This window comes from Talpa europaea (assembly GCF_964194135.1).
Source record: "Talpa europaea genome assembly, chromosome: 7".
Taxonomy (NCBI): Eukaryota; Metazoa; Chordata; class Mammalia; order Eulipotyphla; family Talpidae; genus Talpa; species Talpa europaea.
This window is the reverse complement of record NC_140074.1, coordinates 16,306,629-16,321,539: the sequence shown is the minus strand read 5'-3', so window position 1 is coordinate 16,321,539 and position 14,911 is coordinate 16,306,629. Positions and strand designations below refer to the sequence as shown.

General features: G+C 40.7%; 1 protein-coding gene across 5 annotated transcripts in view; it reads right to left on the bottom strand.

The window, feature by feature from the left end:
• PLAA (phospholipase A2 activating protein) overlaps nucleotides 1-10,927 on the bottom strand; it is a gene marked incomplete at both ends in the record, with an annotated part of 38,422 nt that extends 27,495 nt beyond the window's left edge. For 4 of the 5 annotated variants that reach the window (XM_084238136.1, XM_084238137.1, XM_084238138.1 and 1 more), the window contains 2 exons: nucleotides 3,922-4,115; nucleotides 10,544-10,692. In XM_084238136.1, coding sequence (XP_084094262.1) covers nucleotides 3,922-4,115; nucleotides 10,544-10,692 — 343 coding nt within the window. Of the gene's footprint in view, nucleotides 1-3,921; nucleotides 4,116-10,543 lie in introns of all 5 variants that reach the window. The other variant, XM_084238139.1, reaches the window with a different exon arrangement.
• Nucleotides 10,928-14,911: the final 3,984 nt, after the last annotated feature.

Below are 14,911 nucleotides of genomic sequence, written 5' to 3'. Positions count from 1 at the left end.
TACTTCCATGTGGAAGCTTTCAGGACAGGATACAAGTATGTCTCCCTCTCCCACCCTCCTCCCCGCTCCAAAGTCTGTAAAAATACGTTGGGATAAAGCCTCTGCGTGAATCTAAGGGGCAGAGCCCAGTACTGTGCCATGAAGAGCTAAGCAATCTTACACTGTATTAAGCCACTGTTATCTGGAGTTGTCTGTTAGCACAATGTTATCTAGCAAACCTGAATGATCCAGGTATTGGCAGAAGGCACTGTGAAACAAAAATCTAAAATACATGGCACTCACTTGATGAGTCATGAGGAGACCAAAGAAAGCAAGGTCAGTGATCCTTATAACACTGTGCAGGAATGTTTTGTAAAACAGTTGCCTGCAATAACTGAGGATATTAAAAACACATAACCTAAAGAAAGTTTGGAAAGTGAGACTTCCATTAACAGGAATGGTTACTACTGGTTACATTTTACTAAGCAGGAAAAAAATGGAAAAAGATCAAGCATTAGCTAATTTTCAAGCAGAAATGGAGAGTCCAGAAATTTACGGACTTGAAGGGCTGGAGGAGTCAACTTTCAATCGTAAATGAAAAGAGTAAATCTGAACGCTCTTCCAGCAGCAAAGGGCAACTGAAATTCAGTCATGCAGCAAGAATAAAGAAAAAAATAAATATGGCCATCACAAACAGTTGTCAAAACTTCCATACGGATTTAAAGTATTTCTGAAGCCAAAAACCTCTTGCCATGATAATAAATGTTTTCAACTGGGCAAAGAGCTCAAGGAAAACAACCAAACAGCAGTCATCCCACTGATGTCTGACCGGCTCAAGTTATCAGTAGTTAAATCTGGTGAGGCAAGTACAGAAGGGAGAGGGGAGAGAAATACAGCAAATGCAGACTACAGCTAAATAGGGCTAGTGACACAGAGACCAATTAAGATACCTTACTGTGTTGATTCAGAGATATGGGATCACGTCTCTTCATATGTATGCTACCACCCACCACCAAGGAACCCATAATCCTCCATTATAGTCCATTGGGCCCCTTTACACCCAGCTGTTCACTCTTCCACTCTGGTGGCAATTCTACAGCTAGACTTGTAGGGAACTAGTTTAAGAAAGTCATATTGCCAAGAATCAAAGAGTCTGTGACTGTTTAAGGTTTAAAAGACTCCTGTGTTCCCAATTCCCACAAGCAGAAAGCAAGGTAAGATAGCTGCTTAGTTCCCAAGAAGGGCATATACTTCAACGTAACCCAGGAAAATACAGGAAGAGTGCACTTGTTTCATTCCTTCACCAAGACTACAAACTCTGATTCAACTTGAGTCTCTTAGCAGCTAACTCACTGCCACATAGTTTATCATAAGGGCCATATAGTTATATAAGCAGTGATGTATAAGTGACACACGCGTAACAAATTATTCCCAAAGCAATTACTAATGTGTAGTGTCCCTATAGGTCAGAGCAGAGCCATAAAGAAAAATGGGACTGGGGGAACACCTTTTGAAACGGAGAATCACAAATCTCTCTCCTCTCTCAGAGCACGAGGTCCTGAAACAGTCTTGCATATGGATTTCATAATGGCTCCAGGTTAAAAATGGCTATCTTGCATTGCTCGCTTTTCCAAAACGTAGTATTTGCTCTGATTATCCTGTTCCACAATTTGTATTGAGTAAATCGGCGACAAATAACTAGTGTTTTTATTCCACAGGTGTCTTAATTTAAAAGGGACTATGTCTAGAAGTGATCATGTAAAACCATGCAAGCATCACCACCCTGATGTTTAGACTACTATTATCCAGAGACACTTAGCCTTGAGTTTGATGTTATGTTTGAAGTTTCAGTTTGTCTGACATTAAGAGGGAGAGAGGAATATATTTTACCTGAAGAAAGGAGAGCAAGTCAAGTAAGTAACCAGTAATAGACTGGGGTAGCTCTCCCTTTTTGGGGACTACCTATTAAATGCAGAAATAATGGTAGAATCAAACTATAACCACCTATACACCTTAATGAAATAATGGACTTATACAATGATCATCAACAGATTCTAAAAACCATAATATAAATGTTTTATGGATCTTTATAATGGAAACTTTATAATGAATTAATGAAACTCACATAATTTGAACCCACCGATCAATCTTAACAGCACAAGAGATAGTGTGTGCTTCCCAAAGTGCTACAACAGAAAGTACTCAATACTTCCAACAAAGTATTCTTGCCAAAAACTTGTATCTGAATCTGATCAACCATCTAGATCTAACTAGCAGCTTACAAGAAATATAGGGGATTGAGGAATATGTTAAAGGAAACAACAAAGTTTTAATCAGCAAATTTCACATGCAGAAAATTCTACAAGTAAAATAACCAGCTTTCAAATAGTAAGGGAAAGCGGGCTTCCCTGGGGGCGCAGGGGTTAAAGACACAGCGCTATCAAGCTATATCCAGCCAGTCACTGTTGCATGAGTTGGATCCCTGGCCAGGGAGCTAACCTACATACAGCGCAGCAGACCTCTCCTGTCTCACCCGCTGTTCTGTTGTTCCCCTAGCACTGTATTTTAGTACATCTGCCTGCTCTGCTCCCTACTCTGTCTTTGGTGAGTCCTCTCGCGCCCACCCCTCCTTGCCTCCCGCACCTCTGGCCTATACCCCAGTTCTTGTTGTATAAATAAATGAATCTTTAAAAAAAAATAGTAAGGGAAAGAAACCAACAGATTTAAAGACATGGATCTTGTCTGGTCACAATTCAAATAATAAAAAATTTATGAAGCAGGCCAAATCGGAACATTCATTTAGGAAATATAACAATAGTTTTTACTTTTTAAAGACTGAATCCTTATCTTTGAGAGGTCAGCCAACTATGACATGTGGACTACCTATTCTTATACAGCTCACACAATAAGAATGGCTTTTGTATTTCTAAGAGATTGAGAGAAGGAAAAAAACGGTATTTCCTAACACGAAATTTATGACACTCAATCCTCAAGGTCCATAAATAAGAATTTATTGAAATACAGATAAGCTCATTCATTTATTTACTGCTGATGACTGCTTCTGTACACAATAACAGAGCTGAGTAGTTGAGTAGTTGTAATAGTAACCACAGGCCTATAAATCTCAAAATGTTTCCATCTGGCCTTTACAGAAAGTTGACAATCCCTGTTTTAGAGCCACATAAGAAAGGAAGGGAGGGAGGGAAAGAAAGAGTATATTGGAATTCTTTTATAAAACCTTATTTGAAAGGGGGGAAGATAAAACAAGATAGGCCATGTGATAACAACCTTTGAAGCCATGTAAACACATGGGTGAATGGACCACCATACTATTACCTCTTTTACACAGTCACATATCCCTTAAATGGGAATATATACATTTCATTGTGCCATTTGGCGATTCTGTCATTATGCCAACCTCGTCAAGTATAATTACACAAATCTAAATGGTATTGTCCACTACACTGGGAGGCTGTCGTATAGACCTGGGACAACCATGATCCATCTTTGACAGGAACAAGTGTCATTAAGCATTACATGACTGCACAGATTTATCTAAAACACATTATAAAATACTGCTTCTCCTTTTATATAAATGAGAATTTCTACAATAGTTTTTTACAAGTCTGAAAATGAACTTCTTACATTACATAGTTGAAAAACCAAAATCACAAAGTGCAGGTTAGAATTATACAGTGCCTTTTGTAACTGAACACTTTACTTTTTACATATATAAGCATGACAATATTTAATGATGACAATAAAATTATAAGAGAATTAAGAGACATTTATAAGATTATGATGATCCAAAAAGATTTTTATTATCAAACTACAGCTATAAGTAAAAATAACATAAAATAAAAACTTAGGAAAATGGATATCAAGTTCAATTTCAAAAGATGAAATGTCCTAAAATAGAAAAATATCAAAGCATATACTCACCAGTATTTTTGTGACCTTTTAGTATATAAAGTGGTGCTGGACTGTCCAGTGAGAAAATGCAAATATTGTGGTCATTTCCTCCTGTGGCAATTAGTCCATGAGGGTACATGTCACTTGAAGGTATGATGCATACACAAGATACAAAATTGGAGTGGCCACTCATACAATGCATTTCTGTAAAGCCCCTGTTAGGACTGGAAAAGCATGATAATTAGTGTAATATACGTTTGTCCCCTCACTTAGCTGAACATAGGCTTATCAGGTACTCATTTAGTTCTTGGGTGAACTGTAGAGAGCATATAATTTGAAATTAAATATTAAATAGCTAATTTATATTAGCTACAACAGAGGTTCACATCAGAATAAAAGGTCACTGTTTCATTGGTAAGAATTTGTTCATCAGCAGAAAAAACAAGTGAGGAAAGAGAGGAAACAAATATCCTACATGGTATTTTTTCATCCTCTTTCATTTCTACACATTAGTAACTGTTACTCTAAGAAATCCCTGTTGAAGTGAAACATTCATGCAATTAGGAAAATGGAATCCACTACCAATAAGGCTTTACATAGAGAGAACATTTTCACACTATGAAGCATTTTAGTACCCATTAGCATAGTGTGTGTATCTAAGTAGCTAGAATATGGATCGTTCTCAATATGCAAACTAAAGGAACAAATACAGGGACATATAAATGGCTGCTCTAGGGATACTGCCCCTTAATAATTGCTTTGGGAATAATTTGTTATGTGAATCAGTCACTTAGCATCATTGCTTATATACCGAACTAAATAGCCGGTTGTGATAAACTATGTGGTAGGAAGTTAGCTGCTGAGAGGGATATGATAACCCTGACTCAAGTTGAATCAGAGTATGCAGTCCAGCTGAAGGAGATAAAACAAGTGCACACAAAGAGATAAGACTCCCACACAGATTGAACATACTCCTCTATTTTTAACTCTCTCCCCAAAATACTTGGAAGTACATAGCACTACTAATTCTTTTTTTTTTAACTGGGGTACAGGCCAGAGGCACAGGAGGGTGAGAGAATTCACCAGAGATGGAGCAGGAAGCAGAACAGGCAGAAGGACCAAAATATACTACTGAGGGGAGCAGCGTGAGATAGGAAAGGTCTTTCATGCCATGTGGGTATCTCCCTGGCCGGCCCGGAATCAAACAATGCTGCAGAGGCTGCAGAAAGCTTCACAGCGCTGCATTCAATCAGCTGCACCCAACCCGCTGCGCCACCAGGGAGGCCCCGCTACTAATTCTTGAGCCTTTGGGGAATGCAATGGTAAACTGTTTCTCTACTTTCCCTAATTGCCTGCTTAGAATTCATTTTTCTCACCTGTACTAAGGTCTTTACTACTTTTCTGTTCACCTCAGGGTTCAAAGTTATAATCCTTTTCTCTTTTCCTTTTTTTGGTTATTTTGTGGAGTTGTCTTTCTTAGAATATCTATTTTTTTCATATCTGCATGAATATGGGTATATACACATATGTATATAGGTATACACATTCATGTATATGTGTATATAATATATAAATTAGGAAAGACATAAACCAACAAGGCCAGAGAGAAAAGAAAAAAAAAAAAGAGGGCCTTCCCGGTGGCGCAGTGGGTTGAGTGCAGCGCTGTGAAGCTGTCCACAGCCTCTGCAGTACAGGTTTGATTCCCAGCTGGCCAGGGAGATACCCAAATGGCTCGGCAGATCTCTCCTGTCTCGCTCACTGCTTCCCTCAGCAGTGCTTTCAGTCTGTCTGCCTGTTCTGCTCCCCACTCTGTCTCTGGTGAATTCTCTTACCTCCTGCACCTCTTGCCTATACCCCCGTTCTTGTATAAATAAGTAAAGAACCAATTTACCAATGAATCCCCTACAGATTCATGAACTGCCAGCGCCATATTAACTCTAGAAAAAGGAAGAGAAAAAAGGGTAGGACTAGAATAAGGAAGACTAAGTTGAAAGTCTTCAGAGTAAGTCAGAAAATGAATCATGGAAAAAAGTCTTCATAAGATCTGGTAGTAGGTATTTTTAACTTTTATTTTATTTTGGTGGGTTTCTTTTAAAAAACTGTGCTTTTAAATAACATTTATCAATTAGCCCACAGGAACTTAAAAGGTAGGACATGTTTTAAAAAAAATCTATTATGTAAACTACTGAATCTACCTATTTGTGACACACAGCACTTCCCAGCTTAGGTGTTTATGTGCATCTCCCACGTTGATCTGTGAAATTCTTAAAGGCTGAATCCATATCTGGTTCTTCTTTTTATATTCTCAAATTCCTAGCACAATGTTCTACCTAGTAAACAGTATTTCTTGAATCAATGAAAAAATATAGACTAAAAAAAAAATATAGACACCTCAGATAGACAGTAGTCCTATTTGCATCGAGCAAATATGAAACATATTTCTCTAGAAAAGGTGAAAATCTTTAAATAGAGTGACACAAGGCCTAGTTGAGCTTTGCGGCATGAAGAACATGTACTTATAATGGTGCCCAAGGCTACCAAAGACAAAACCGTGGCAATCAGGCAGCCATCTCTGAGGCCGGAGATCAGTCCAGTGAAAGGGTCCAGTCAGGGAAGCTACCGTGAAGCTCTCAGCCAACAAGTCCCACCAAGAGCAAAGATTCCCAGCAGCTGTTTAAGCTCCCTACCCTTAACACTGAGCACAGAATAAGAACTACCAAACATTTGGGGGAAATGTCCTCCAGCACACAGTATAGTGGCCAAAACAAATAGGAAAGAGAAAACAAACAATTTGGAAGATACAAGCCACAAAGGACCATAAAAATAAAAACAATCATCATTACTATCCTTTCATGCAGCCATGAAACAAGAATATAACTTCACAGAAAGTCAAGTCAGTCTCTGAGGAGGTTATAGCACAATGAGAAGACAGAGATTTAGAAACAATTGCAGTGTCTCAATATTAACAAGAAAATGTCCCAGAACTTAGGAAATGACTTTTTATAAATAAGAAGGCTCTGAAAACTGGATAAATATAGACTGCCTTCCAGAGAAGAAAATATATATATATATATATATATATATATATATATATATCAATCAAAATGGCTTCAGAGTTCTCAACAGTAACACTAGATGCTAAAAGATAATAGAGCAGTAGCTTAAAATTCTTAAGAATATTTATTTGGAAATTAGAAAGTTAGCAAGGCAGAATAATATCACTTTCAGTCTTGCAAGATTTTAATACATTTATTTTCACTGCATTACATTTCAGGCAAACCCCAGGAGAATGTGTTCCAATAAGGCATCAAGGAAGAAAACTGAGAAAGAGAAAGTTAATGGATATTAATAATAGAAATCCAACACATGTTGTCCATAAAGGGGATGACAGAGATGACAGTAAAGGGAGGTCTCAGAATTAACTGTCATGAGCTGATAGGCCAGTTCAAAAAGTCTTCATTGTCAAGAAGATGAAACTGGAAATTTTCCAATGTGTCTAAAGGTCTTGAGACAATATTTAGACAGCCAGCAAAGAACTTGAAGCTGAATTAGTGATGTATCACTAAAACTACGCAAGTGAAAACCAAAAGAGACATTAACTACAGAGAAAGCATAAAATTGTTGAGGATAAGTTATCACAGCTTATTTCACAGATCAGGTGTTGAGAGATTACACATGCTAACACAAAATACTGATTTAATCTAAATAAAGCTCTATTATAGTTAATAAAATTAAGCTAAGCTATAATTACCTGTATAATAAGGATCAGGACATAGAAGGGATGTAATATGATGGGGGTTGGCAGATGATACAGTTAAATTCTCATGTACCATAACTGAAACTAATAAAAATGCCTGAAATTAAAAAATAGACAGCAATACAGCACTTTATATAAGGATAAATAAGATACAAAAATAAGCAAAGAGATGAAAATTTTGTCTTCAAAGAAAGGAAAATGAGGAGGGAGGGAATGGTTCTGAGTTTTTGAATACCACAGAAATATCTGATTAAGAACCAAAAATGCTGAGTGTTCACATGAAGAACAAGTCACTTCAGTCTTGGAATGATCAGGAAGGATTTAATGCATATTAAATAGACAATCTGAAGTTGTATCTTTCATATATGGATAGCATTCAAAAGGCAAAGCAACAGCTGATAGACTTGCGAAATCCAGTTTAACATGAAGTGGACTGAGAAGCCTGAAGCAGTCTAAAACAATGGCATGTTGAGAGATCCAGTTCCATGCACAACCAAAAAATAGTGTATCTCTCATTTGGAAGGGCATTCAAAAGGCCCAGACTTCCTGGGTTTTCAATGGGCTTTTGTAAAAGATAAGGTATCTGGTTTAGTTCTCCCTAGAATAGAACTATTTTGCCTCCCTGGAATCAAATTAAATTCCCCTAACCTTTCAAGTCCATCCCTACACTTACTGCCCTGATAAACAATGTACATGGGAAGACACATTTCATTTATCATGTCTCCAAATATTTAATAGCACATCATTAACTTTATTAATATACCATGAAATAGAAATTGTCAGGATGTCAGCCTGGAGGATACTTTATTATATCACTAACGCTATAGATGAGATGCTCTAGTTGGGATGCATAAGAGCTTTCTCACCAGTGATGATGAGATGTTCTAACCTGAGCAATTGGAAATGGGAGATAAAACAATCTAACCTCACTAACTACTATCTAGCTCTGTGCCTGGCACAATGCAGGCTCTCAATAAGCGTTAGTTGAATACATACATAAATAAAAAATAAAATTTGGAAACACAAAACAAAAAAACATGAGTTAAATGGAAAAAAAAACCCTCGATTTCAAACATGCAATCATTTCTGCACAACAAAAACCCTCAAGCTCCTGGTAAATGCAGGACAGTCCCACAAAACATAAAAGTTTACACCAAGCATCCTTTAAATCCTCTGTATTGCAATGTTTATATCTTAAATTGCACATGCTTCTGCTGAACTTAATTTTTAAATATAAACTTAATTAACTGTGCCCAAATAAAACACAAGGTTCTATTTTAATGTTACTAAGCGGTTTTGGGTATCACAGAATCTTGGGAGACTTCTGAGGTCATCTCATCCAACACAGAGTTTGCTCTACAATATCCCTAGTCTAGTCTATTACCATTTCTTGGCTGCATACTGCAAATGCCTCCAAGCAGATCTACCTCCACAGTTACCACTTTGCAACTCCTTCCAACCAGCAGCTAGCAAAAACTTTTCAACAGGTATACGAGATGCAGCACTCTGCTCCAAGGAGCCCACATACTGACTTTGAAGGAGTCCACATACTGACTTCTCTCCTTAGCCCCCTTATCAAGGCATAATCTGGCTCCTGCCAACATCTAAAACCTACCCTCACTTCACAGATCACTTCACAGCTCATTTGCTCCAGCATACAAGGCTTTACTCTTTCCTAGTCAATGGTCTCTATGCTTCCTTTCCCTACAACCTACAGTGCTCTCCCAATTCAAACCCTCCACATTTCAGGCTCCCAAGAATAAGCTGTCCATCTCTTGTCAGCCTAACACAAACCAAATACAAAACCCTTCTCAGAGAGCCTTTCCTCCTCAACATCTCTCCCCATTCAATTCTGTACCTTTGACATCCTTTCCCCCTAACACCTTTACTTGATTTCTTCAAAGTACCATGCACCAATGTCTATTTATTTGCTTGCTTTCTGATCCATCTTCCCTCCAAGAGTATCAGAAAGTTCTATAAACACAGGGCACGAGTCCATAGTCTTATTCTTTAGGATCCCAAACAAGTAGAATGCACAGAATAGTCATCAACTGAACTGAAGGATGGTCACCCAAACTGTAAGTTAAACCTTTGGAGGCTTAACTACAGAAAAAAGGAACTAACCCTAATGTTGCTGTTTCTAAAATTAAATGTATTCCAGGTCATAAATTTTCTGTTACAACCAGCCAAATCAGAGTTGAAACCTCAAACCTAATCTGAACTGGGGCGTTCTCATTTTTTGGGTAATCTCTCAGACAATCTTTTGGGCGGGCTTTCTCTCCCCAAGAAAACAATGCTTTATCACATATCCCTAAGACATCTGCAGCGTTTCCTCCTCTCCACCCAAGTCCATCACAAGTCCCAGACTTGGAAACTCTAACCTAGACGAGAAGAGGAGCCAACGCAACTTTTTGCAATGCAGTTTCTGGCGCCCTCAAAAGTTAAATTCGAGGGAAGATTGTTACAGAGCAAATTCGTAAAACAAGAACTTAACTTCAATTGCATGCCAGATGTTTTCATGAACTCATCTAGGAGAGTACACCTAGCACCCATAATTTGTTAAATCTAAAAGAAACACAGAGATCATCGTCTAAACCCCAAAGCCCCAAAAGACAAGTGGTTCGTCCAAGGTCACCCACTCGTTGGTGGCCAAGTTAGACCAAAAAAAGTTCTCCAAACACGGTGCTCTTTCCAGGCAAATCTCACCGGTTCCCCACACAGCGCGCCCAAGGTGCTAACACTCTCAGAATTCGGAGGGGCCCCCCGGCGGCGGGAGGGCCAAGGGAGAGAGCAAGAGCGCAGGCTGGAGCCGGGGAGGGCCCCTCGCTTCCCACACCCCGCCGGGAGGCTCCGCACCCCGAGGGACCGGGAGGCGGCCAGCCCCGCCGCACTCACCTGTCCGGGGCCCAGAGGCGGGTGGTGCGGTCTCGGGACACAGACACAAAGGCCCCCGGGGGGTAGAGGCAGCACACCAGGCCCCGCACGTCCAACTCGTGGCCCGAGAGCGAGCAGCTCAGCCGGTACCTGGAGGCGCCGCTCGCCATGGCCCTACCGCGTGTGGCGCCCCCGGCCGCGGCCCCGCGCGAGATCCGTACGCCCAGGAGACCCGCCGTGCGCCGGGGGGCGGCGGGAAAGGGGCCTGCAGGTGAGGGGCGTCGGAGACCGGAAGAGCCCGCGAGCCGGTGCGGAAGGGCGGCGGGGAAGGGGCGCGCCGGGCGGGCCGAGTGACACAGCAACCCCGACGGGCACACCGGAATTCATCATCGGCCTCCGCCCGCCATGACGCAGAGCGTGTGCGTCCCGACCGCGGAGGCCGGCGCGGAGGCCGGGCTCGCTTCGCTACCGAGCGCTGGGCCTCCGGTCGCCAAGGCTATGACGACGCGCGACCCTTCTGCCCAGGCAGCCCAGTCGGGGCCTTTCCTAGCTCGAGTCCTTCCGGGCCCCGTTTGCAGGAGCAAGGGATGCTGGTCGGGACTACAAATCCCACAATGCCACGCGCTGGTGGGGCGTGTGCAGCGGAGGCGCCGAAACCGGATATTTTGAATCGTGGGCTGTGTGTATTGGGGCGCTTCTCGGCCTCTGCCCACGAGTGAGTTTTAGAGCATCGTGACCCTTATTTTTCATTCCTTTTCTGCACAGTTTTCTGAACTTTTTACAAGCTTAAGGTGGTTTTTAAATTAGAAAGAACGCTTGGGGCAAATTGGAAGCAATTGCTTGCCTCATTCTGTGCAGAAACAGTGTTCTGGGTACTTAAAAAGATTTTTTTTTAAACATTTATTTATTTATGCATACGAGAGTTGGGGTACAGGCCAGTGGTGCAGGGGGTGAGAGGATTCACCAGAGACCGAGTCGGGAGCAGGACAGGCAGACTGACCGAAATACACTGCTGAGGGGAGCAGTGGGCGAGACAGGAGAGGTCTGCTGTGTCGTGTGGGTAGCTCCCTGGACGGGGATCGAATTCGTGCTGCAGAGGCTGTGGATTGCTTCATAGTGCGGTGCTTAACCCCTTGTGCCAACAGGGAGGCCCATTAAAAACATTTTTTGCGTGTGTGAAAGCAATTCAAAGATTTAAAACAAGGGGTTTGCTCCAACTGTCTTATCTGCGTACAAACTGTGGGTGTCCCATATGTATGAAGCAAGGAGGAAGAATTCCATGTCAGCAGCTCTCTCGGTCAATATGCAATAGAATATAAAGGAAGAAAAACTTTCTTTCCAGCTTCTAGGGCTCTCTAGCAAAAATACAGATTAGGAAGAGAAAAATAGTGACATGTTTCTCACATATCCAAGCGAGAAATTCAGGGACAAATAACTCAAAATGTGGCTTAACCCCTAGGCCACCAGGAAAGTCCTCAAGTTGTCTTTATTAACTTTCATCCTTCCTGCTTGGCAGGGAGAACATTTGTGAAAACGTTTATCCTTTTTTTCAGCCAGTAGGGGATTAATAGAGAGCTTTTCTTTTGTTTCTCAGTGCACAATAAACCTCCTACCAAATGGCATATTTGGGGCTGGCCACTCCTTTACAAAGTGACCAAAAGGATAACAAGTGATCACTGCAAACATGTTGGGCACAAATGGAATAACTACATGAAAATGTTTGTACAAACTTTGAGAACACAGCCACAATGACATGTTTGTTCACTTTGTATTGCACTGACTTGAAACTTCAGAAGATAGGCATATAAGACAATAAACCTGCATGGTGTGTGCAAGTTGGAAATAAGCTGAACAGTCCCATTTAAGCTACCTATTGCAGAAAACCAACTGCAAGTTACTTTATTAGAGGTGGAATTTGAACTAAAGTAGTTCTTGCATTTTATTTCTTAACAGATGTTAAAATAATTCCTTTAAGATTACTTGTCATTTAACTAGCCTTCTTCCAGAACTTGGATCAAAGAAAAAAAAAGAAAAACTTTGCAAGGAAGCTTAAAGATACGAAGTTGTCAATCAAACGAAGATCTGAACAGATGGTAGCAGAATCGCATCCATATTTTAAATAATGGGTACACTGTGTACTCCTAACGGGAAGAAAAACTACCACGAATTAGCAGTAAAAAGACTACAATGCCGCCTACCATGAAATAACTTCAAACAAGTCTTATTTAAAAGTCGAACATATGGTAGGAGGCAGAAGTGAGGTTACAAATCGATATCCTAAAATTCGCTTAAGTGAGTTCAGGTCGCACACAATCAGGTTGCTCGGATTATTAAAATAAAAGGTTTCAAATAAAATGTCTGTTTTTCTAGTCAGTTTGCATCTTCCACTACTTATTCCAGAAAAGCACGGAAAAGAAAAATCAAATTTTAGGCTTCCTATCTCGCGAGAACATTCTTTTCTCGCTGCACCTACATGCCCTGGGCCTGAGATTGGCCAATCAGGCCCCCCCCGCCCCCCCCCCCCACCCAGCGCCTCGGTTGCCGGGATACGCGGCGCCAGCGAGGCCTCGGCGCCGAAGAAAGTTGCGCCTCGAAAGCCAGGAACCGCCCGAGAGCTGCCCCTCTGCAAGCCCAGCGGGGGTTCGCTGCAGTGGCCACCAGGAGAAGGAATTCGGGAGCCTCGGAGTTGTTTGACTTCCCCCCTTCCGCGCCGGCTGTGGTGGTGAGAGATCCCAAGTCTAGTTTTTCCTTCCTTCCCTCCCTCGCGCGGGTTACTTGACCTTGGAGATGCTCATCCTCCCAAAGAAAACCAACCCAACTATGATTTTTAGCAGTGCTTTCCCAGTGCCTAGCCAGATCAGGGACATTCCCAGCTCCGGTCTGGCGATGCATGTTCAGATACTTCATCAGACAGTTCTCAGAAGCGAATCCAAGGGGGTTAGAGAAAGTCACTCTGGACAGAGGAATGCTACTCAAAGTAAATAGATTATTCTCTCGGTCGTAGTGGAAGGAATTTTCTACTTTTTTACATATGTGACAAAACCTGATTTAGGGAGGATAGTGATGGTGATAATACTTAGGAGCCCGATGGTTTTTGTTTTTTGGGGTTTTTTTATATATATATTATAGTATCTATAGTCTTCATAGCAAGGTGTGCTCGTTGCCACATTTATATTTTACAGATGAGGAAACGCATTCAGAGGGCGTTGCACAGATGGTAACTGCCACAGTTAGTATCTGGACTTCTGGAACCAAAGGCCACTCTACCTCAGTGTGAATTGTTTGAATAACCCTGAGATTGTATGAATATTTAAGTGAATAAGCCTGGAGTTAGTGACATTTTCTTCCTTATGTCTCCTCTCCGCTTCCCCCTTTCTAGACCCTGGACCTGAGCTAATGCTAAGCTTTTTTTTCACTGTGGTAAAGCAGTGACAAAGTAAACTGGTTGGAAATTGTATATATTTTACATGTTTCAAAAATTACTAGGAAATCTAGAATAACAGTGACAAATTGTGCTGGATACAAAGCTTACTATGTTAACTTTCTTTTGGAGAAACCATTTTGATCATAAACTTTTTCTTCCTTTCAAAAAGTCATTTTTATGTAACTCCCTTTTACATTTGAAATAGCAGTAACAATCCTGTTGCTTTAAGAATTCAAAACAAGGGAAATTTAATCATAGTGCTAGTTGCAATGGGGAGATTGTAAATTTGACATGAATAGATTCAATATGAAGTGTTACTAGCATATCTGAATACAAATTTCCAATAACCAATTGAAAATTCAAAATTGGTACCCAGTTTAAAAGAAAGAACTGCGTATAGTGAGTTATAAAGCATTTGCATAATTAAGTCATAAGAAAAGAATGAAAGATTATGGAGAGAAGAGAAGCAATCCAAGGTCTGATCATAAGTGATGCTAAGGAAAGCCAAAGAAGTACTAGACATGGGATGTAAAAACTAAGAAACCATTTCAGTTCAACAAATTATTTGTTTTTAACAATTTAGGACATTTTTGCAATTGGCAGTGCCTTCATATGAGAGGAATGTGTTTTCTTACCCAAAAAACACAAGGTTTTTGCCTGGCACTGAGATTTTGGTTATATGAAAATGAGTAAGATACAGACCTTGCCCTCAAGGGAGAGAAATATTGAAGAAGAAGTACTAAGCAAATTATTGTGATAGGTTCTGGGATAAGGTATGTATGGTACATATAGTGGCATATAGGACAGGTCCATGAACACGCATAGAAAAACTTGGGAGTGCTTATGGCAGGGTCATGGAATGATTCCTAGAGAAGGTAACAGGCAAGATGTGTATTGGCAAGGGGACCAGGTAAGATGCCAGCGTAATCATTCACTTGAGTCTGTGATGCTGTATAGAAAAGATG